The sequence below is a fragment of the Pavona decussata genome, unplaced genomic scaffold (assembly GCF_977016875.1).
Source record: "Pavona decussata unplaced genomic scaffold, jaPavDecu1.1 SCAFFOLD_142, whole genome shotgun sequence".
In the NCBI taxonomy this organism is placed as follows: domain Eukaryota; kingdom Metazoa; phylum Cnidaria; class Anthozoa; order Scleractinia; family Agariciidae; genus Pavona; species Pavona decussata.
Window position 1 is genome coordinate 320,408 of NW_028145555.1, and position 24,329 is coordinate 344,736.

General features: G+C 38.9%; 2 protein-coding genes and 1 pseudogene across 2 annotated transcripts; 1 reads left to right on the forward strand and 2 right to left on the reverse strand.

Annotated features, from left to right (window-relative positions):
• Positions 1–509: 509 nt before the first annotated feature.
• LOC146466664 (uncharacterized) lies at positions 510–10,155 on the reverse strand. Its single transcript, XM_085126940.1, has 8 exons — positions 9,954–10,155; positions 7,990–8,316; positions 7,182–7,520; positions 6,041–6,415; positions 4,961–5,284; positions 3,615–3,705; positions 2,544–2,683; positions 510–1,575 (listed from the first exon to the last, which is right to left on the reverse strand). The coding sequence occupies exons 1-8, from the start codon at positions 10,015–10,017 to the stop codon at positions 1,346–1,348; spliced, it is 1,890 nt and encodes a 629-aa protein (XP_084983066.1). The 5' UTR covers positions 10,018–10,155; the 3' UTR covers positions 510–1,345.
• Positions 10,156–12,811: 2,656 nt separating this feature from the next.
• On the reverse strand, positions 12,812–22,627 carry LOC146466665 (uncharacterized). The gene is made up of 6 exons (XM_085126936.1): positions 19,999–22,627; positions 18,467–18,772; positions 17,257–17,574; positions 16,074–16,391; positions 14,762–15,073; positions 12,812–14,253 (listed from the first exon to the last, which is right to left on the reverse strand). Exons 1-6 carry the CDS (start codon positions 20,078–20,080, stop codon positions 13,724–13,726), a joined length of 1,866 nt encoding a protein of 621 aa, XP_084983062.1. The 5' UTR covers positions 20,081–22,627; the 3' UTR covers positions 12,812–13,723.
• On the forward strand, positions 21,164–23,103 carry LOC146466666 (uncharacterized; annotated as a pseudogene).
• Positions 23,104–24,329: the final 1,226 nt, after the last annotated feature.

Below are 24,329 nucleotides of genomic sequence, written 5' to 3' on the forward strand. Positions count from 1 at the left end.
TGATACCTACCAAGCTTCGGGGAGGTTGTTGTTTTAGAAAGTCAATAACAGCTAAAACTTCAATTGACAGAATGTAAATAACCATTCAAGATGTGCAACCAATAGCATAGTTCCATGCAAGAGACTATAAGGTAAGAGAGCGAATCCCCCATACATGCCCCTCTTCCTATGAAAATTTTTTTCAATCTAGTTTTGTTTGCGTTGCTATTTTAATGTCGACATCTTATTGGTCAGTTAGAGTGACGTCATTTAATTTTAAACTCAATGGCGGATTATAATTTCCCAAAATAGCATGGCGCGAACTAAAAAAAGATCGAAAATAATTATCACGGGGCACAGAGATTCGCTCTCTTACCTCATAGTCTCTTGTTCCATGTCAGCATATTCCCACCCCACTTTCTTCATATCTCCTGCTCATTCAACAAGAAGACCATTCGTTTTGGGAAGCTTCGCAGGATCAACTTAGTCTCTTGCTCTAATTAAATTAGCAATAAATACATCACTGTAAAACCCATAAGAATTGTTTATTTTTTTCTAGCAAAATGTTGATACAATGTTGATTATGATCAGGCGCACCGCTAACGAATTTTATTCGCAATCACCTTAACATATTCCCCGAGGCAACAATAGGTTACGAATTTTATTAATATTTTATTTTATTTACATTCTTGGCGTTTATCTAATTGTATACAAAACTTTACTCCAACAGAAAAAAATCTTTCTGGAAAAATGCCAAACAAGTTCTAAATGCTACCAAAACAAAGGGACCATGTTATCGAAAAAAAAAAGGTACGTTCTTCGGGGACTATTCCAGAATAAAGTACTTTTTTAACCACTGCAAATGAGTGTCCATCCACAAAAAGAAAAACAATGAACCTTGTGTGTTAGCCTCGAAAAGAGATTTAAAAACAAACTTTGTGTTTCCTAGAAGCTGGAGCATCGTGCATAAGAAGTATATTTGGGCTAGATTTATATTCCTGGGGGAGGGGGAGGAGGATGTCTCAAATGTAAAAGTGACGGGGGTGATCGTGGGAAATTAAAAAAAAAACCTAAAAGGTATCAGAATTCTGTTTTGTGGTCGTGGCCCGAACAATTTTTTACCCCTAAGATGTACCAAATCAGTTGACTTACATTTACTTCTTGTCATATTTTTCGGCTTAATACCGTTAAAAGGTACCACCATACCTCTGACGGAAGTAATTTTGATTATATTTTAGCAGCCCAAGAGGTACGAGTTTTAACACCACGAGTTTTAACCCCTAAAAGGTACGACGATCACCCTCGTCACTTTTATTAGAGAGTCCTCCCGGGCTAGACATGTGCTGAATGTTATCTTTTTTTTTTTTTATAAGTTTTGCATCGCTCTTCTTGCTTTTGAATTCAGGCTAATGACACTTGGTCCGTTTTCTCTCTGAGCAGTGTAAGGAAGCTCGTTGGAGCTCAGAGGTCTTTTCAAGGACTGTGGCTCTCTGATGGGAATTTTGCTTCTCTGAGGAGGCGCCACTGTCTCCTCGTTATCATCTGAATCGCTCTCAGTGTCACTCAAAAACATTGGTCCATTTTTCAAGTACCGTCCTGAAACAGTGAAAGACAGCAAAGAAGATTTGAAACAGGAGAAGTGTCACAGAGAATTGGTGTCATTTCAAAAAACCTAAAACGTATTTTGTTAACAGAAACCCAAAATAATGTTCCAGTTTTGCTTTAAATTACCACCACAGTACACTAAGCCTGTACTGATTATCTCTGATCATTGATGGACTGGGCCAATGAATCGCACCTTGAAAACGGTTAGGCTAAGTATTTTCACGTTCTCGCACTGATCATCTTTGCGTCTCCAAAATGCGTTAGATTGGGAGATGTTCCTTTCAAGAATTTAGTTGATTTCTCTCTAGAATTATTTTGCAACTAAGCTAGTTATGACTAAAAGTTTTGTTGCACCATTTTTACCAAAAAACATCAAAATCCCCGAGACACTTCAGTATGGTAAATATGAAGCCCGGTACTGGGTAAATTAATTGAAAGTCACGGCTCGAGCCAGTGACTCAGCCAATTGAAGGAAACCGAAAATGTCGAAAGTTGTGATTAATTATCTGAAATAAAGTAAATTCTGCAACCTGCCGTACACACTTTTGATAGTCATTCGAGAAAGCGACATTTAGTATTGCTTTTTAATAAACACGTACACTTTTCTACCTAATTGATGCTCTACAATTCCGGAGTTTGCCCCCCCCCCTCCCACCCCCCACCAACAATCAAGTATCATTTGGTCTGCATACTGTCCGACACACAACCTATCACCACTAAAGCCAAAAGAGTGGCTATTGGGGAGAAAAGAAAGCTAAACAAAAATAGAGTATATGGCCCGATTCAAAGCGCTCGATACCTTTATACATGGTAAATGAGTAAAGATTTATTCAGACAGCCAGGGGAATTCAACCTGCAGCTTACATTGTCCTTCCCGGCAGGCCTTAAATCAATATAAAACACATCCTAACCTACACGGTTTTCATAGTTACGGTTCGTTGGTCTAGTTAATGTATTACCTGAATTGCCCAACTCCTGACCGAACTGTTGTATGTTCCAATCTTGTGGTAGCATTTGTAACCCTTTCGGTGAATCACCGCACTCGTTCATCATTGTGAAGCGATCGCTTGGTTCATCCCTGGATTTCAAACGTCGTCCTCTGCAATCCAAAAAGGAAACAGATAATCAACAATTAATTAATGTTTTCCTCAACAACTCAGAGGATTACCAGAACAAAGCACAACAAAACAAGAACAAAAACCAAACAACAACAACGTCCCTTACCCCTTGTGAAGCAAAAGGACCAAGAGTAAGGAGAAGAAGAAGAAGAAGAAGAAGAAGAAGAAGAAGAAGAAGAAGAAGAAGAAGAAGAAGAAGAAGAAGAAGAAGAAGAAGAAGAAGAAGAAGAAGGAGAAGAAGAAGTCTCAAGCTTGTGGGGTCGGGTAAAACAGATTCTGATTGATTTATAGAAACCCGAGGGGCTACCGCCTCTTCTCCCTGGTAACGAATTCTCAGGGTTCACAGCCGATACCCACCATACCCCTTGGTGAATAGCGGTATGAATTTTAGGTGTCCTGTCGCATCAGTGGTAAGGTTGTTACATGGAAGGTTTTTCTTAACGTAGAAATCTCATAAACCACACCTTGTTCTCTAATTGGGCAGCCGAGGTCGTAAACTTGTTAGGGGATTGATGTATTTAGACGTAGAAAATTAAAACAAAAAACGTGCTCGTTATGGACCTAAACCAAAAAAAAAAAAACTAAAATAAATAAATAAATGCGAGTTTTTGATGAGGAAACAATCAACGAGACGAACCGAACTGAATATCGCTAACAGAAAACTACAATAAATGAAAGAACGTCGATAAGGGATTCGTGAATAAACAGTTACTAACTGCGCCAAATATTGACTTGCTAAAAGCATATTTAAAAATTATTCCATACCGACATCAGCAAGAACAGACGAACCGAGGTGTAAATTGCTACCAGAAATTTACAGGGATGAAGAACGCTGACTAGGGATGCGTGAACTTACAGTTAACTACTCCAAATATTGACTTGTTAAAAACGTGTATGGAAATGGACTCTTACCGATACCAACAAGTACAGACAGTCCACATGATTCCTGTTATACCAATTCCTATCGCAATAGATCCAACAATTATGTACCACAGACTCCAATCTGAAATAAGTGTAATTTAAATGTTGGTTACCAGTTATAATTCTTATAATGGGCTTCTTGTAAAGTAGCTTCAAGCTAAGTGGAGTTTCACTTTAAATAAAATTACTTACTTAATTGATTTCGATTTTCAGTTGTGCTCACCGTATATTTTCAGCTCGTACAGAGCCAGCTAAACCACACCGTTTTTTAGGTCCTTACCTTTTAATTCCTACTAATGATCATCATCAAATTCCTCCTTACAATATTATCCTTAATCACTTATAAGGGATATGAGAGTTGAGGAAATGATCACTACTGATACAATGTTAGCTGGTGTTTAAGCAAATTCTTCCAACAAGTACCGTAACAAATTTAAGGGAATTGAAATGAGAAAATGCGTGTTGGTATTGGCACACAAAGAGCTTTATCAATTATGGGAATAATCCGAGAAACTCGGGTTTATTAAAGAGGCACTGTAACGTTGATTTTTCCTCATTTTTGTCCAAACTGCTCATTTGGCAAAGAACCCTTTTTCTAAGATGAAATTGCTGTTATAGTGCCGGGAAGAAAGTATTGAGGGATTTATCGGTGGAAGAACAAACTATAATCAGTTTTTAGGGACTTAATTCTCTATGATAAACAGGAAGAACATTAAAAAAATTGGTCAATTTTGTCAAGTTGCAATCCATTTCCATTCTAGCCATCTGCAGCCATATATAATTAATACTAGTTTCCGTGCATTTGTAGGGGGATGTTAAAAAAACTGAACCATTGTTTTGACGATTATATAAATTCAAATATGTTTTTGGCTATTCAAACTGACACAAAAAGTCGGTGACAATGCCTCGTTAAGGGCGGTACCTATTAAAGCAAAGGCATTTTCAAGCCTTTTATCACTGTGAAAAAAGCAAATATTTGAGGTAGCCACGCTTTTTGTAGAGATAACCAAGCTTAAATAAAGTAAAAAATACATGTTATGTGTTTTAAAGCTCTTCAGAATTGTTGTTGCTTTAATTATCTCTAAAAAATGAGTGGTTATCCCTGTTTCTTTTTTTGGATTCCTATATCTTTGGCCTTAGGTCTACTTTTTCCACAAAGTCAAAGTCGTAAACTGCGCAAAAATACCTCCGCATTAGGGCACCTGGCAGTGTCAGTTCCAAACCAGATGTATGAGTCTTTCGACAGGTTTATAATCGGGAAAAAGCCAAATTCCTAAAATAGAGAGTTTATTACTTCGAGTCGTTAAATAAAGCGTGTTGTTGTGTTTTGCACTAACCTGTGCCTGGTTCTTCAACTTTTTTTCTTGATGTGATATAAGCAATCTGTGAGCCCCTATTGGATGCATAGCTCACAGGAACAGGAATACAAAGCTCTTTACTTGCACAGTCTCCCGCGTAACAGTTCTCGCCCAAGAGCAAGGCCAGGTCACATGTTTGTTCAGCGCAGCAAAGAGCAAGGCATGTCTCAATGCTGTCTACCTCTGCGATCTGCGTGAAGTTGCCGGCTCTCAGACCTCCTAATAAGGTGTGGTTATACAAAATGTGGCTACGAGTACACTTTGGAATTGATGTGTAGCCTGCGCCTTCGTCCTCTAGAAGCTCTGATACGAGACGAAAAAGAAATTTACCTTAAAAGGGGATTTCATTTCTTGTGGCTTTTGCCTTATACTATAAAGAACATCCTATGACAAAATTGGCAAAACCCAGTGTAAATTCAAGCAAATTCCCGAAAAAGAACCAGCAAGCCCGCGAATACAGCCGCTTCTCAGGCTAGTACATAGGATAAATTGATGATGTAATAGCATGTTTAGATTATGGTTTAAAACTTGATTGACAAATCATAATGTAAAATTATAAATAGAAAATCTCAAATATTCAAGAATTGGAGAAAAAATAACTGCAGAAAAAAAATAAACCTAAATGATATAAAAGCTGTGGAGAAAAATGAAAAAGTGGGAGGAAAAGAGTATTGAAGTAAGAATTAATGGAAGCACAGAAAAACCAGTAAAGCCTAACATATAGTATAGTCAGCAATGTAAAAAACACTCTGCATTAGGTGCTGGAATACATATCTTTATGCTTACAAGGATATGACCCTACCGGCTGTCACAAATGATGCATCTTTGTCTGCAAGGCTGACATAAACTTCGATTACACAAATTCGCATGGCAAGTTTTCCGGGAACAGTGTACTCAACAAAAGAGTTATTGATCACGCACCATGTTATAAGTTCTCGAAACGCATCAATTTTCTATTCATCTTCGGAACTTGCCAGAAAATCTCATGCATTTGAATCAGGAATAGTAGGCCTGCAGATTACAAATAAAAATATAACATTTCATCCTCTTTTTCTTTACCTTCCTCCGTTATTTTTGGCGCCCACTTCAGGAAAGCTATTCTGGGATAGAATTTGGATGGTTGTGCAGGGATGGTTTGACAAACCCGATCACTATAGCACGATACGGAATAACAGTAGCTTCCCAGCATGAAAGCCATATCGCCTTGTCCCAGATCACATGACCTGCCAATGCATTCCTGCATATTCTTGGTCTTGCCGAGTGAGGTAAAGTTCCCGGATTTAATCCCTCCGAGCAGTGTAATGTTTGGATAGATTTTGCTGGCGGAGCAAGTGCTTGTTTTCAGTATGGTGGGGTGGGGGAGTTTGTCGCTGATTATTTCATGTATTTTCATCGTTGGTATTTCAAAACTCGGCGCTGTTGGTAGGACGTTTGCTAAGAGAAAAGAAACAAAAATCATTGGAACACAGATACATAATTAGTTCACAATAAATGAGAGAAGCGACCTTCCAAATTGCACGGATTAGACTAGCGTTGGCATCGTATCAGGCCGGCTCTCGACCGGTTTCTGTTGCCCCCCGAGGTTACAGGATTTCCCCTCCTTCTCCTCCACTACATTTTATTCCATGTTTCTTCCCACCTGAATGGAAGCGCTGTGTGGAGCAATGCACCGCTACTTCAACATGCCGATTGCTTGACTGTACAAAAGCCTTGTTGGATGAATTAATAGAGTTTGTATCTTGTAATATCCTATCATCGATAGACATGATTATTAATCTTGCGAAACCTTCTAATCGCAAATTATGCAAGGGCTGCTTGTAGCCTGCAATATAATTAACAATTTTTCCGCTGTAAAATTGCACAGGATATATATATCCCCTGATACTTAGCCAACGAGTCCGTAGTCCGATTTGGCTAAAAGCAAGAAGATCTAGCAGTATTTCTTAACTTTTTAAACAAACAAAAGTATATTCCACTCGCGGTTGTTGGATATGAGATGATTACAGCCAACGGGGCGCTTAATCATCTCATATCTAATGCGCATTCGTGGAGCAATTGTTTATTATACGAAGATAAAGGAGACGACATATAACAGGTCATTTGTCAGGAGCGACTAGAAGTTGGTAACACTGTTATATGGAGCCAACTGTTCTAAGAAAGTCCAGGGTATCAAATTAATAATACTACCAGGAATACAAACCCTTTCTCGACAGATTAGGGTTAGGATTAGGCTTGGGTCTTTGTAGCTCTCTGCGTCTGATAAACGCTATCTGTGGGTCGTATTTAGTGGGTCTCGCTTTCACTGCCTGACAGAGCTCCTCGCTAAAACAATCCACTGCAATACAAGTCCCTCCTATCATGAAGGCCAGATCGCATGTTTTTCGCTCGCAGCAGAGCGCAATGCACATATGCATGTTTTTCTCGTCACCTAGATCACTAAAGTTTCCCGCCTTTATTCCTCCCCTCAAGGTCACATTCTTCAGGATTGGACTCTGGGTGCAGTGGAGCTCTTCTTGTGTTGAGGGGTCCTCTACTGACACTGAAAACATAGCATGCAATGAGTCAAAAGTTTTGCAAGACATTTTCTTCAGTATTACGAAAGATTCACTGTGCGTGAAAAAAAAAAATAAATAGAAATAAAAATCAGTTCGAGCCTCCGAAGTTAACTCCGAAGTGGTTTAAATTTAGTAGGTGTCACGTTTTAGTAGTTTTTGAATTGATAGTTTTCTTTTCTTTTTCATATATTTATTTTCATATGTAAGGTCATCATGCATCATGCATTTAAAGAACGAAGCTTGTTTATTAATTTTTATACTTTTCACAAGCACTTGCACTATTGGCGAGATGGGCTACCTTTGTTAATTACCCTTGTAGATAAACAAATATTTCATTTTCTTGACAAAGAGACAAAGTTATTGAATTACTCTTACTATTACTATGTCTACAACTTCAGTTATCCTTACTGGCAATGTTGCGACTTGCACAGTCTCGTAAAAACCCAGCTTTACCTGCTATTTGATCCTTGGCCGGATTAACAACGATAGGCCGTACTGCCGCGATTTGCACCGTTAAATTACTCGGTTTTACTGTTGTAATCTCACAGTGTTCCTGACTGAAGCAGTCAACACCATAACAATGTTTTCCAGGCATGAACGCCATCTCACAGTCATCTTTATCACAACACATCTGGATACACGTCTCCATATCGTCTGCCAGTCCGAGGCGCGAAAACTTTCCCGCCCGCAGCTCGTGCGTAAGTGTAACATTTGTTAGAATCGGGCCGTGAGGGCATTTTAAAGGCCGCACATTTGTGATTTCGGATTCCAGACTTTCCTCTAAAAAGAAAAAGAAAATACGTGTATGATTTCATTGTCTAAACCCTTCACACCACAAGATGTAGCCGTATTACCATAATACGCCAAGAGCAAGCTACAACTGATATGATTCCCTGCCCGGTATACACTGGAAACTTGTTCGTGTAACGTGTCCGGGAAGTTCGAAATTTGATCGAGGTAGGAATTGAAATCGGATTTATATTTTGGCTTAGCAGAATTCGTCTATGGGGTTTTCCTGGTGCTTGGGAATTGAGGAGTTAGATAACGACAACATATCGCATTTGTGAGCGAATTATGACTCATTCAAGACGGCTTCAAAAAAGTCTCTCACGGTCTGGAAATTATCGCCTATAATTGATTGCATAAATCAAGTAAAATTTGTTTTCGAGGAGAGGCCTGAAAGCACTTAAGGGTAAAACATTTGAACAGATTTTTTGCATCGTGAAACAGGGATTTAAACAACTCAATATACAAAAGTGCAAATACCTATGGGTTGCCTTGGAGAAGGGATGTTTTCGAACTCATCAGCGCCCAAAGCATATGCTTACAATTTAGGTTATTACTTATACAGGGTTCACAAGTCTTTAGCAACACCACTGATAAACGTACAGAGATACTGTTACGATCTTATATTTACTTGAATAAAATGCATCAGTTTATTGTCTCCAGCCTAGGTTGACTCTCGAGCATTAGGGTATTTTTTTAAACGAGCCGGCAAATTTTCGTAATTTCTGCAGACTGGTAGTTTACTTCGTCTCGTCATTATGAAACTAAATTTAATTCTATGTTGTTAGCTCAGCGATTGAGAAGAAAAATAAATGGAGGTACGGGACCTGAAATTCAAACTCAAACTGAACTGAAGGAAGTAGGATATACGCCAAATGTTAATTAAACTTTAAGTTGTTTTAATTTCTTCTGTCTTATCATGTAGTTTTGAACGTTCTGCCAAAATCCACGAGGCTGTAACAGCCAAGCTTCACTGCTTCAAAATATCAGCGACATGTCTCCGCGATGATATTGAGAGACAACTCAATAATATAAGGCTACAAACTACATCTGTCCATTTTCGTGATAACAAACTTGCTAGTGGATATGAAGCTAAAAGACCAATCGTTTTGGTCAAGCTTGTCTTAATAATCAATTGTTCTCCATGGATTATATATTTAAAAATCACGAGGCGAACATAGAACTGAAAGCAATGAAGCAACCGCTTGTCATGCCGACAGCAGATCTTACAACTGAACCTGAAGCTGGTTAAAGACACTTTTTATGTGGATGTACTTGACTAAATTATATTTAAAAGATGTAAGTTTTAATTTACGTATTTTAAAATTTGCCGCTTGGAAATGAATCGCAACGCGCTTGCCTTCATTAGAATATTCTTAAAATTGGGGTGTTTAGACTTCTCCATTCCACTTCACTGCTCAAATGCAATCCCGTGTTCTTTTACTATTGCGTCCAATAATTTTACACATTTACGCCTTAATGCGTCAGGTACAAAATAACTTTCCCAAATCTTCATTTAAATCGATTAAACCTTGGAGAAATTAATTTAAAAAGTGAAGTTACCGCGGTATTGTGGAGCTTGTACAGGTTTGTTTTGGTGGCGAGGCGAAGCAAATTTAACGTGCACTTACCCGTCAAACCATGAGAAAGCTTGAAAAGCAAAACAACAACTAGGAACGACTTTTCAAGGCCCATGACCCTCAGAGTAGCCTTAATTTCCTTGGAGTTTGCTACTGTAATCCGGGCGTCTGCAGTTCATTGGATGTGATACAAAGCAATTTGGGTGAGGCTTTGTGATGCACTCATCATTCCACGTGTTTCGCCTCATTTTCTATGCAACAAAAGCTAATATCTACCCCGTATTTCCCTTTTGTTGTAGTGAACTTGAAACTTCAACAGACCGGTGACGTTATCACGTGCCACACTGTGTTTGTTGCCATGGTGAACAAAACCATTCTAAATCAATAAGTGACCTGTTGTGTCGCGTGAACAAAATGACAGCAGGTTGCGCGGGTGGTTACTTCCATTGAAAGAATAAAGCTTCGGTAGAAAATTGAAATATAATTTATTGAGAGGTAAAATTGTCTAGCGGTCTTCAAACCTCGATTTTCAAGTTTCTTTCGTTCCACGGAAGTCGATTCACGCATAATAAGTCCACAATAGCTAAAGAACAGAGAATCATTAAATTACTAGTACGTGAACGCACTGCGTGAGATAAAACTTAAGTCCAGTAACTGATTTATTTACGAAGATAGATATATGATTTATTTTAAACCAACGGTGGGAATATTTCTGTTGAATTTGTAGCTAGGAAACCAACCTAAGAGTGCGATATGTTCCTCTCGCTATATTAACCATATCTAGACCCGGAAGGGGCAGGGGGTTCAGCCTGCTCGCGGTAACTTATGCGTTTAACCCTGGAAAAACGTTTTAAATATGTAAGCAAACGCCATAAAACTTCGTGACTTTGTCACAACTTTATCTGGGAATAATTTGATGTGGTCGGTTAGTTTTCATTGACAGGCAGTATTTTTCTTACTGTAAATTTTATGTTTTTAGCTTACATTAGTGTTCCTTTATTGGTTTTAATTACTTCACGTTCAATTTTGGCGCTTTCCTGAAGTTTTACAGAACTGCAGAAATCCAAGGTGGAGCTAGTGTGATCTATCACTTGGTTAAGTGATGAATGTTGAAATATTCTTTTTTGGTCTTGATGGGGTCCGGACAGCGTACACCCGATAAAAAAGAAGGAAATTTCGTTCTTAGTGATCTTTCTTGTTCAAAAACCGATGTGCCGAGAGGAATATCAGGATTCCATAACCGTCATTCACCTGAATAATAGGTCTTCCTTTTAGTAAAGTGTTATTTTTACAAAATATAAAAAAAAGAAAAGAAAAAAACATGATGTCCTTCGTGATAGGGCCTTGTTCGTATGGACGCCTCAGGTGATGTTTTCTCACTGCGTATCTACAGCTGTGGGGTTACATGAAGTGTGTAACTGAATTGTACATCTAGCAAGAAGGACACAGCACCGTTAAATACCCCATCGTGGCCTGTACATTCAAAACACAAAAACATTTTCCCATCACGTAGTTCTTTATTTTAGTCTTTTTTTTTTTTGTTTTAAATACAAAACCATATATATCTGTTATAAACATGTGTACAAAAGTATATCAAACACGATTAACTAGCTCTTCAACAAACATATAATTACTATTTGGTCTAGGCTTTGGTTTTCTACCACCACCTACTGGAGGAAGAATCTATTTTTTCAGGCTTTCTTACCACTTGCTGAACGATCAAACATTTTTGTCTAAAACAAAAATGTGCTTTATTGTCTAGCTGCCTCTCTCAACTTTGCATTTACGCAATTTTCAATCAGTTAGATCTGGAACATTTTCATCCATCATTTTTCTTTGTTAAAAACATGTTTGATCGTTTAGCTACCTCAGCCAACAAGGCGGCTCACGCAAGCGGGAAGAAAAGCTACCAATCATAAAAAGGTTTGTTCGAACTCTTCTAAATTAGGTCTAGGTTTCTTTGGCATGGGAGTAATTAAGTTATCTATTGTACGTTGACCTACTTGTGAACTCCGCTTTAACGTTTTACCGCTAAACTCAGCTATCGGTTACACAAGTCACTTTTACATCAACATGCCTGATAAGAACATTACTAGAAATGAAGGCAACTGTAATACTCTAGTTTGGTTGGAGAAGATTGTAGCTATTACAATTAATGTATTTACAATTAATGTACTATTTTAATGGAGCGTCACTCTAATCAGTAAAAGCAAACGTTAGTATCACAATGAACCAACCAATCAGAAATCGCAGCATATACAGTAAGTGACGTCAGTTGCGAGGAAAGGCGTGCAAGTCACGATTGGTTTTGTTTTGAATTTTATAATTGGACGACAAAATCAAGCAAGCTTTTTTAACCAACTATATAGCGTCGGTATTAAAGAAAACCAACCCAGAGATAAACCTTTTCACTCACCTCTTAACGGACGCCCTATATGACATTTATAATAATTATTTGGCGTTTTCAGTCCTTTGGATAATAAACTCCATATGTATAGTGTGAAGGTTTTGAATTTTAATACTCCGCACAACTACCCAAGAGCCCAATCGAAACCAATCTTAAACAGTTTAAATAGAGCGGTTTTCAATTGAGTGTCGAAATTGCGTTTTTGCTTTGCTTTGGTTTTGCATTACTACGCTCCGTGTTTGGTTGATAAAACTCGCGCTACTTTCTCAACCAATAAGATGTAAAACCATAACCAATCGTGCCTCGCTCGCACGCGTTTTCCCGCGCTTGGCGCCGGTTACATGTATTTGCTTTGAATACTGATTGGTTCAATGCGCTGTTTGCACCTGTTGTGATTGGCCAGAGTAGTTATTTTGGTTTTGGTTTTACAACACTCGATTGAAAACCGCTCTATCAACTGTTTTAGCCTCACATGGTTTGTAAAGATACGTGCGCGGCATGAAAATGTTATTATATGTGGTAACTATACAACTAGATTTAACTTCTCTAGAAAATCATAAACAAAACGAAGGCGATTACACTGATGCTAACAGACTCTTTTTCCCAACGTTAACATTCTCCCCGCTGACAACATTGCGGCCTAAAAACATTGTTAAATAATGCAGTGTGTACTGTCTTTCTTCTTGATTATATCTGGCCAACAACCATAAACACCAAAAATCAAAAGAGCAATGAGCCAGTGAAAACTCAAAGCAAATGCAGCAGAGATAAAGTGCGGGAAAACGCGTGTAGCCGTCACGCCTGGACTCCTTATGACCTTGCTCCTAATTGGTCCAATAAATAAATGTTTTCTTCGATTGGTTAAAATACGTTACTCAAGGTTGCGTTCCTTTTAACGTAGTCCGAATTGAACAATCAAGCTTGTTTGCATTTTCGTGTTAGCTGAAATCAAAATGTTAAACAAAAAATGGTGATGATAATGATGATGATGACCAGCAGTATAGCGGTCTAACAGTCGCGATCTACATCAAAGTGACTTAATCGTGAGACAAATGGTTAATTAATTTATAATTTCAAAACACGATTACTGACACCCTTCATATGACAAGCCAATGAAATCATGTTTGCGTGTGTCTATTCTGGGAGACCTGCCCAATAGTTAAGTTAAGTCAGTTAAGTCCACTGGGAGAAAAATGTATTCATAAACTATTTATACTAAGGGATTTTGTCAAGATTTCCGCACAGCCTCATACATTAATTATGTATATGTTTTATGTGTTTTCCGACCCAAATTTTATTCGAGCTTGCTGTTTTTTAAGAGGGGTTGTATGACAATGGTGTATGTATAATCAATATATGGGGCTGTGCGGAAATCATTCCGGGATTTAAACTCTACAACTAATGTTAAAATATTTTAGCTCTTGTCCAACCGCCTGTGCGTATTCCTTCTGTTGACTTTTCTGTGTATTTGGCGCTTAAATTTGTCCCTACCAGCAATTCTTCGCTTGAAGTTGTTTGTCCTCCTTTCGATAAACTGATCTTGAAGTGCTCTCCTTTTTAAACGTTTACTTCGACGAGTTTTCGCCGGAGCAACAATGAGTTCACTTTTCGTTCTCGCATAAATATAAACAAGCTTTGGGCTGTAAATCGAGGATCTCGCCTTAACCGCCTCGCAAAGGTTTTCGCTTAAACAAGTGACAGAAAAACAGTTATTCTTTAGCATAAAAGCCACGTCGCATGTCTTTGAGATACAGCAAATCTCTACGCATGTCCGCATGCTCAGGACTTTCCCTCGATCCCGAAAACGTCCCGCAGAGATCCCGGCACGAAAGGTGACGTTTGTCATAACTTCGCTGTTTGTACAGTAGCCTTCTTCTTTGGTGTCCAGGTCATCTTCAGTATCATTTGTTTTGCTCTGTGGATTAGGTTTGGCTCGATGAAGTCCTGAAATACACGATATATAAATGAAAAAAAAGCAACCATATTATATATATTGTATTCAGCGCGATCATAAAACAATTATATTTAGTTTGTTTTGGTCAAACACACATATGAAAAGAGGGAGCTGGGAACGGTCTGATTGTGTAAACAAACAAACAAACAAACAAACAAGTGGTAATATACTCAAGCCTTAAACTTTTTACCAAATTTTCTAATCCAGTTAGTTCTAGTTAGACTTGGAGCTTTGGCATTGTAATGGTATGTTTTGCCACCACGCTGGAATGAGACTGATTTTAACACTGCTTCTCCAAAGGCTGAAAAACTGAAATAATTTGGTCTTGGACAAAAGGTTGACTCGTTGCACAACTAAATTCGATTTTGAAGATCTGCTAAGATTGGTAAATCCAGCTATAAGCTTGACGTCTCAAATGTAAAACAGGCAGATAACAATAGGGAACTACCATCTGTACTCAGGTGATAAGGTATGTTTAAACAGTTTAGCAGAGCTCACCTTTTTCAGTTTGGCTCCCAATGTCCCTCCTCACGTACGAAAGTCTGGGGTAGAAATCAGTCGACGGTGCCGGCACCTCCTCACAGAGCTCCTCGCTCGCGCACGTGATTGAGTAGCATGAATCACGCAACATGAGTGCGATATCGCACGTGCTGCGCTTGCAGCACAAGTTTACACACGCTTCCATGCCATCCACGTGACCTACAGGCGTGAACTGGCCAGCGGAAAGTCCACCACGAAGAGTGACGTCATACGAAATGACACTTGGTCTACAGGAAACTCCGTCTCCTATTGAAATCTTTTGTGGAAGAACTATGCAGATAAAAATTTTATCAATATTAATATCTTATAGTGGAGAGTTGGACTGCGTTCACGCTTCCATGATACACCGTCCAAAACACCAGCCCTATCCTCTGGTCCAAACTTCAGGGCCTCTATCGAGCCCTTGTATAATCGTGCTACCTCTTAAGGGTCATAATGATTTCAGCAACGCCAAACAAAAAGAGGTCCTTGGAGCTTTTAGTTTTCTTTTTTCGACAACCATCGCCGTCATATTTATGTGGCCTTCCCCGCTCTTCCCAACGGGATAGCCTGAGTATAAGGCTTGTCAGGCCTTCGTTCCCTTTCTGCCGCCTCTCCTCTCCCCTTAGGAAGGTCCTATACTCAGGTTACAACGGGGAAAAGGAAATTATCACCAGAGATAATTCGCGATTTTAAAGATTGTCCTCCTAACTGGATACCATAGAGAATATAGGAGAACGGCGAAGAGGATATGCGAGTTGGTATCATGGTACACAAACACAACAAAAAGATTGTTCCGGGGGCCCGTTTTTCGAAAGTCCCAATAATTTAACGCGCCCTGAAGGCAGTAGTTGTTTACATTCAAGATCGCGGTTGCATTAGTTTTGCAGATTAAACTATCAGTTAACAAAACAAAATGGACTGGTTTGTTAGCTAGGGCCCGCACTTTTATTCTTTAGATTTTGATTTGAATATTTGATTTCGGGCCCGAAAAGTTATCGGGACTTTCGAAAAACGGGTCCCCGGGCCCGTTAATGTACGGAAATTTCTAGAAATGGACCTTAAACCAGCGGCACACCGATCGATGCGGACACACCTGGCGATTGTTTTCGCCGATTGCGGCGATGTGGCAGTTTTGAAAAGTCATGTGATAAAATCGCCCAACCTGATGGGTTGGCTTTACTGACGATTGGCTGCAATGACTGTAAAAAATCGAGGGAATGGACACACTTGGCGAATGCCGGCGAATTTAATCGCCGATATCTGACAAAAAAAAATATCTTTTACCAACCTTCTTCGTCTCTAGCTGTTATATAGGACAGTCTTGGACTCAAATTTGTCAGCAATCCTGACTTGCGAGCGAGAACTGACTGGCACAAATCCTCGTTATAACAGTTGACTGCATAGCAGTTCGCTTCTAACATAAGTGCCACGTCACAATCCTTTCTTCCACAACACATGCGAATACATGTGGACATTTCACCAATTTTTCCCAAGTCCGTGAAATTTCCCGCCTTTATTCCTCCTTTTAGCGTCGAGTTGTATTTTATGTCACTGTTTTTGCACATTAGCTTGGAGTTTGTTGCTGGAAGATTGCTTAAAGTGATGGCTGTAGGAGAATAAATGAGAAATATCTTGCTAAAGTCATAACTAAACACAACGACTGTCTACGGAAGCCTGACGATTTTGTCATTAAACTTACTGAGAAAAGCTCTGAAATTTTACCGCAGCATTGCGTGAATTAACTTAATGAGTGTTTTTCTTAACAAACCTGGAACGATGGAGGAGGCCAAAAATATGAAATATATATATTTGAACTGCTGATGAAAGAATGACTAAATCAGACCATTGCAGTTATGTACGCAACTTGAGCAGTTGCGAAGAGAAAGCCAGAAAAATTGCAGGCTTGAACGGGATTTGAACCCATGACCTCTGCGATGCTGGTGTAGTGCTCTACAAAATGAGCTATAAAGCCAACTGGGAGCAGGGCCCAGTTGTTCAAAGGGCGGATAATTTGATCCAGTGGATAGTTCGCTATCCGGCAGACAAAATGTGTGCAGGATTTTCCCGATAGTCCTATAATTTTTGAATAGAGTAGAAGCATATGTCAAATTTAAATGGGATTGTGTGGTCGAAAACTTTCCAAAAGCATTGGTTGGGGTACGTTTGCTACTCTGGATAGCGACTTATCCAGTGGATAAAGTTATCCGTTTTTTGAACAACTGGCGCTGGTCATTATATAAATTCGTAATACACCGGTCCGTACTCTTAAGCTTTGCATTATGAAAAAGAGTCTAAATAAAGATGCACGTTTTATATGAGAAATTTAAGAAATTCAGATGGTTCAGTTCAATCAGTGTATCGGGGTTTGTTTTAGGTGGAAAAGTATTTCGTCTGCCTAGATTACTGAAGTTCCCACATATATATAGTAAAGTTTCTCTATCAAAAAGATAAACACCCTGACGCATACATACCCGTATCTTCTGTTACATTAGTGACCCATCTTTGTACAAAGGCGACCGTCGGCCGGTAATTTTTGGTTTCAGTTTTAACAGTCTTACAAAGCTCCTTGCTGAAACAGTCCACAAGAAAACAATGTCCTTTGATTAACATGGCTAAATGACACTTCTCCGAGACGCAGCACAACCGTGTACATGAATCTAAACTCTCCACAGTTCCAACATCAGTGAAATTTCCTGCTCTCATTCCACCTTTCAGTGTTACACCTTCCTCTGCCTCGATTTCAGTGCACTTTAGATTCTGAGGCACTGGGTGAGAATGGCGGCTGTTTCCTGAAAAGAAAAAAAAAATGAGAATGGTGTATTATCCATTCAGTGACACAGGACACAGGCAAACTCGAAAAAAGGAAATCCAAGTAAGTGCTCCTATGAGGAGTCGAACCTAAGATCTTCGGATTACTAGTTCGTTCTACCATTGAGATACAAGAGACTCGTAGGAGCTAAGGCCAAAGCTAAGGCCATTAAACATGGCTCGTTGGTTTGAAAAACCACACAAACTCTTTTTACATTTACGCTAACCCAGGGAAAGACAAACGGCAAACTATTAGCTGTTTCAGTCTTGGCGAAAGACGTACACTACACACAACATACATTATGCCCAATCAATCATTTTACCTTGAATTACTCACGCAAGTATTTTAGGTATAGAAATCACGCGCCGTGTTCAATGCAATGCTGTAGATTTTGGACTTCTTTTGGATGAGAGTATAAACCTTGGGCGCGGGAAAGATACACGCACGAACGATTTGCTCTCCAATATACCCATGTTACGTACGCGAAACAATTCGATTTTCGCTCGACAATCAGTTTCAGTTTTTGCGAGGAAAATAGGGACAGGCAGTATCTATCTTGTGACTATCTTATTACAGATGATGATATACATATGAACAACACTCCAATAACAACAAACATAAATAATCATATTTTTACTGCAGATAGTTGATTTTAGATTTAAAAGTATGTGATCTTATTAGAAATTAGGGTTAAGCGCCAATCGAGCTGAATGCGATGTTTGAACACCGCTAGACTCTAATTCAGAATACTGGTCAATTGGACTCGTCTACGATAATGGTTAAATGCATTTTGTTGTTCTTCTTTGATATTAACTCGATTACATTTGTGTTTTAAGAATTAAAAAAAAAATAAAATAATAATTTTCTCGTACCTTCCTCCCCTCTTATTGTGACATGAGAAATCATCAACGACGACGGAGCTTTCTTCGCTGGCACAGCAGTACATAATTCCTCACTGAAGCACTGCACTCCGTAGCAATTTTTCCCGGACATTAGCGCCACATCGCAGCCTTTTTCCTCGCAACAAAGCCGTATGCAGAGCTGCATAGCGACAAACTGCGCCAATTTCTTGAATGATCCCGCGTTTATCCCTCCTCTAAGCGTTACGTTCTGCTGTACAGGACTCTGCACGCACGACTCGATTGGTCCTGCGGTCTTTTGAGTGATGTTTGACGAAGCTATGCAATTAAACACATCAGACGATTGTTACAAATTATAACTAACGACTGTTATGATGAAAAACGCAAGTAACCCTTATATCTCCAAAAGTGCCAATGATAAGACTGAAGTAAACAATATAATTAGTAACGAGCATATATACCACTGTCAAGTGCCTCCGTTAGATTCCATTTTAATTATAACGACGCACCATTTTGTCTTCAAAGTCAAACGAGAGAACTATGTTGTACAGTATAATAAACACCACCACAGGAAATTACTGCTCAGTAGCTTTCATTTGAATGGTCACACTTTAGGATTTCATCCACAGACTCAAAAGGTAGAAGCACCTTGTACAGCATAATAAAACAGCACCACAGGAAAGCACTGCTCAGTAACTCACATTTGAATGGTCACGCTTATGATATTTGGAGTCAAAAAAAAAAAAAAACAACAACAACAACACAGAATCAAAAGTTACTTAGAGCCCTCTTGTGCAAGCATATATTAAACAGCACCACCTGAAAGTACTGCTCCACAACTGTCATGTGAATGGTTACGCTTGGTGGAATTTAAAACGTTTTTATCAGTTTATCAAGTCGAAAAACCTTATGGAAAAGTATAAAAATAAATAACGTTTAGTTTAAAGTTAGAACCAGCTTGAAGGGCATAAAAGCAATACACAACGATAATTACAAATGTAGGTTTGGAGATTTCATACGTTTTCAACGACCATTACCACAGTTCATCCGTCTCAAAACTCCAAATCAAATACGGAGGAATTCTGAACCAAAAATCTTTGAAGTCTTTGAATGAAATTGCGCTAATTTTGATTTTCGGGCCACACAACTCAGGTTTCATATTCTGCAGTGTGTTTCCAGTATTCCTGAATGAATGGCTTTCCAGTATTTGTTTTGTTCTGTGTATTTCTAATGATTCAAGTTTCCGCAGCTGATTATAAAAGCGCCCATTAACTAAATCACCTTAACAGTCTTCGTCCGCTTAGGGTCCATTATTGCGTCGTGTAAACCATTTATAACTTTTTTGAGTCGATAGGTTAACTCGCGGAGTGTATTCATTCAAACAATAACTATTAGGCCGTGCTTTCCTCACTGGAGCAGTCCATTTTCCGATTTCAAGTAGAAACTTTAGAAGAATTGACTGTCAAACTCAACTTTGGCACTCTTAGAAATATAAAGGTCGAGAAGGATAAATCAGTTGAGTAAAGGTAAAGAAATGGTTGTACCCTTTGTTGTAATAATCAGCGATACCAGTAGCACTAGAACCAAAATGGCGGCGAGTGGGTACCAAGTCAATCGTCTCCTCATGGTACCATGGCTGGCGAGTTTGCAGGAACAAGGTGCTTTCACCGATACCACATCCTTACCAAACTTCCTTGGATCACTTCATGGTTAGTGTTAGGGTAAAACAGTGCATTTTTCAAGTAATTCTCGCGCGAAATCCTCTTTGCTTTCTTTCTACGTCTGCCGCTCACTGAAGCTGTGAATAATTAATAATTTCGAGTCATAAGCTAATCTGACCTAACCTGAAGTTATATTGTTCGCCGGAGCTTGTAACTGGTTGTTTTCATTCAAAGTTTTCAACCCACCGATTCCACTTAAATCCAAAGCGCTCGAAATCAACGGTTCTGAAAATAACCGTATGTTAAAGAAAACGGTCTTTGCACACGTTTTAATTGAAATAACTGAGATTCGTTTCCATTTACTTGGACTAGCAGTTGCTGACTTTAACCCGAACATTTATTTGAAGAAGCTGATCACACAAAACCAGTTGTTCTCGTGAATAGTCTTCCCGCCTAACCTGAACACGTGCTCCTACGAGTGACACGAACTGCCAATCAATTGCACTGAAAGGGGTTTTCGTCGGTTTTCGTTCTATAGTGAATAGTGACTTATGAAAAAAAAAAAAAACATTTTTAGCCATCGTAGGGCTCGATCGACTGATGCCACGGTGTGATACGTTTTAAGTCACCATCATTAATGCCTTGGTTTAACGAGCAAAGTCTATGTGGTACAAATTTATTTCTTCGGTGGCTAAACTATTTAAAATGGCTCCTCCATTACTGAATTCGTGAGAGCGAACTCAACCATTTATGGACGGAAATTTCTCGTATACAGCTGTTTTGACAAAGGTTGTCCAAAAAAGCGTAAAAGCGCATGCGACAATTCCGGAAGGTAGTCTCGGAAATACCCAATAAAATTCATAATGCCTCGACCGTACAGCGAAGGCTTGTCGGCATCGTTGCGTACGCTTTTACGCTTTTATGGACAACTTTTCTCGAAAGAGCTGTATTCTCTTTAGAGACCAATCGATTTCTCATAAATTTTACGGGAGTAATCCCGAGTTTCCGGGTTTAAGTCCTCGTCTCTGATCACTTGATGAAGGGCTAGATGGACATGATGTTGCAGCTAGGGAGCACCGTAAATATCCGACGGCTCATCACTCCCGGAGCAGCTCAATGAGCCGATTTATGAAATGAATGGATAAATGGATACTAAAGGCCCGTTTACACAGGCGATTTTTTTGCGGCGATTTTTGTGGCGGTTCCAAATCGCTCGTGTAAACTAGCGGCGATTTCGTCGCGATTTGTCGTCACAAAATCGCCGCGATTTCGAACATACTCGAATTTTGAGGCGATTTACTGGCGATTTTTTCAGTTTTGGAGTAACATAAACCTACTTTGGTGTACCCCCGAGGGTAGTTTGTCACAAACATGGCGGACGTTGCTTGTAACACGACCTCAAAAAAAAAAAAAAAAAAAAAAAAAACGCCAATACAAGGAGAAAGCTCCAAAGGAAGCAAAAAAACTTGGTCGCTTTCAAAAGAAGAATATTTAATAAGCTATTGGGCAGAGGCAGACTGCCTATTTAATACATGTTCGGCCTCAGCTTTCAAATACAAAAACGCTTGGAAGCCACCTGATTTGACTTGCCTATCGCTTCGGAACGACAGTGGAGAAAAGCTAAAAAATTAATACCGTCAATGGGGTGTTGTTTTGTTCTATATAACACAACTTAAGGACGGTGCCTACTATTGTTACTGGGCATATGTTCTGCGCATCTGGAGATACTCGGGTCTCCTATGGGTGGTGGCTTCTAATACAGAGATATTTTTGCGCGGTTTAAAACTAAGCGGAGAAAGCAGAACTTAGTAAGTGCTTTTGGTATCCAAAAAGAAAATTGGGGGTAACCATGTATTTTTCAAGGAAAATAGCGCCATACATTGCTTTGTATTTTGCTGCTTTTTAGAATAACTGTTGCTTCATTATCTCTAAAAAATGCGTGGTTTCACCCAATTTTCTTTTGGGATTTCAATAGCCGGTACTAAGATCTGCTTTTTTCCGCATAGTCATAAACCGCGCAAAAATACTTCTCTATTAGCAGGCACCGTCCTTAAGCTTATACGCGCTGTCCATGTATTGTAAGAATATAGAAAGTCTTTAAATAGCTGAACAGAAAGTGTATGTATTTGGCCGAGTGTCTTTTTCACGGTCGTACATAGGAAAGTTCAGTAACAATGCTAAGGTTTTGTACGAGCTAATAATTTAACTTCTGATCCTTTCAGTTTGAAATATGCCAATTTCCCCTGATTAAATTTGCAATGTGAAACAATGTTAAAAGCCCCTGAGATGTGGCTGCTAAATTTGCTTTTCCTGTGCACCAATTACAATGTCAAATTGTAAATATTTATTACATAATAAATTTGTAATAGCAAAATTACTTTTCTTTCTTTAAAGAGGAAGACATCAAAGGCAAGATGAAGAATGTAAGAACACAGTATGGCAAGGAGCTGGGAAAGGTTAAGGCCTCAACTTCTAGTGGTTCAGGAACAATTGAGGTGTACATACCAACTTGGAAGTACTATGATCAATTGTACTTTTTAATAGATAGTATTACACCAGTCAAGACCAGACCAACCCCTGGAATTTGTGCTAGTTTAGTTGACACTAGACTAGTTCAGGTTGATGTAGGGGAGGATGAGGAGAGTCTGGTCTCTCAAACCACATCAGAGACACCAAAATTAGCAAAGTCAGTGGCCAAAATCCACAAAAAATGGAAGACAAGGTGTTAGAAAATCTCTTTCTGTGTTGGAAGATGTTACTAATAAAAGAAAGATACCCATGGAAGAGGATGGAGACATAATTTTTGGAAAGCATGTATGCCAGTCTTTAAAAGACATCAAAGACAAACGAAGCAAAGAGCTATTGAAATTGAGGATCCAGCAGCTACTTTTTGAAGCTCAGTTTGGCGACAATTCACAAGACACTGCTTGTAACATCAGTTGTTCTTGGGACAGCCCATATCAGCAGAGGCTTTACTCAGCTATATAAAAAATTCATGTATTTTGCAAATGTCTTTTAATGAAGTTTGTGCACTACATATTAACATGTGTAAATGTAGTTGTTAGATCACAATGCCATCGTCTAAGAAATTTTATGATTTTTGAAACCTTAATGTTTCACCACTTAGCTGTGAACTATAGACAGTTTGTTTGGCATTTTGTAGCTGCCAACATGATCTAAAGTGGGACAAAGATAGCAGCAGTTAATTATGCCAACCCTAAACTTATATTATCATTAAAAAACATCTTCTTAGGGTGCAAATAAAATGTAAATTAATCTTTGTGCGAAATAAAGAACTGACCACTCGTCAGCTTAGTTACGAAAGAAGTTCTAATGCCTTCAACTTACCAAACCGACAAATGATCCATTTACCTAAAATATACGATCACAGTTCTTCTGTTGCGCATATGAAACATATCCATATTCTAATCCAACTACTATGCAGGGTGTTTACCCCAGGGGAGGGGAGGTACACTCGTAAAACAACCATATAGGTATGTCTGGTGCCACCTTTTGGTAGGGTATAGATTTTTGTTTTGACCTGGAATTGGGTGTGGTATGCACGAGTAAAATGAGGTTGGAAGGGCTACGCAACTCCTAGTTATTTGTTTTCTGCTTTCATTTGGACCTTTCTATATTTATTGTAACGGGTCAACATGATTTGCATTTGGAAGGTTTACGGTGTCTAAAATAGGGTATTGATACAAGAACTTTTTCCGTTTGAACAAATGTAACTTGCTAGTGGTATTATTTTATAAGCGAGCTTAAAATTCTTATCTACCGCTCGCTGTTTTTTTTTTTTTTTGTTTTTGTTGTTTTCTCCTGATCTATGGATATTTCCTTTACGTAATTTTTCACACCCACGACAAGAGTTAGAGAGTAAACGAGTCGGAGCGATAAATTTGTTTACAGAGAGATTTACAATCGCGTCTTACGGGAAACGGCAAACGTGAAATTCGGGTTGACGCTTTCTTAATAAGATGAGTACATGATGGATGCAAAACAAGCTTGAATTTTGATGCTAACGGAACCAGAAACTTATCATTTTACTAAAAAAACTAAAAACGACGAGCAGCAAATAAAGGATAAACATGGTCACGTGGTCATTTCTGTCGTTTGCCGTAAACGTAATTCTAAATCTTTCTATTGTCTTGGCCTACGTACAATACGGAAAATATTTATTTAGGTTTATCTAATTAGATAAGCTAGTTTAA

What these genes read in the sequence shown, in the direction of transcription:
- LOC146466664 (XM_085126940.1), bottom strand. Translation starts at nt 10,017, where the DNA reads ATGGGCCTTGAAAAGTCGTTCCTAGTTGTTGTTTTGCTTTTCAAGCTT. An exon ending in GCTTTCTCATGGTTTGACGG is followed by an intron (nt 8,317 to 9,953) that starts GTAAGTGCACGT and finishes TTTTCTTTTTAG; the next exon opens with AGGAAAGTCTGGAATCCGAA. An exon ending in GCCAAAAATAACGGAGGAAG is followed by an intron (nt 5,285 to 6,040) that starts GTAAAGAAAAAG and finishes GTCTCGTATCAG; the next exon opens with AGCTTCTAGAGGACGAAGGC.
- LOC146466665 (XM_085126936.1), bottom strand. Translation starts at nt 20,080, where the DNA reads ATGAGGAGACGATTGACTTGGTACCCACTCGCCGCCATTTTGGTTCTA. An exon ending in TAATGTAACAGAAGATACGG is followed by an intron (nt 16,392 to 17,256) that starts GTATGTATGCGT and finishes ATTCTCCTACAG; the next exon opens with CCATCACTTTAAGCAATCTT. An exon ending in TGGGAGCCAAACTGAAAAAG is followed by an intron (nt 14,254 to 14,761) that starts GTGAGCTCTGCT and finishes CGTGTATTTCAG; the next exon opens with GACTTCATCGAGCCAAACCT.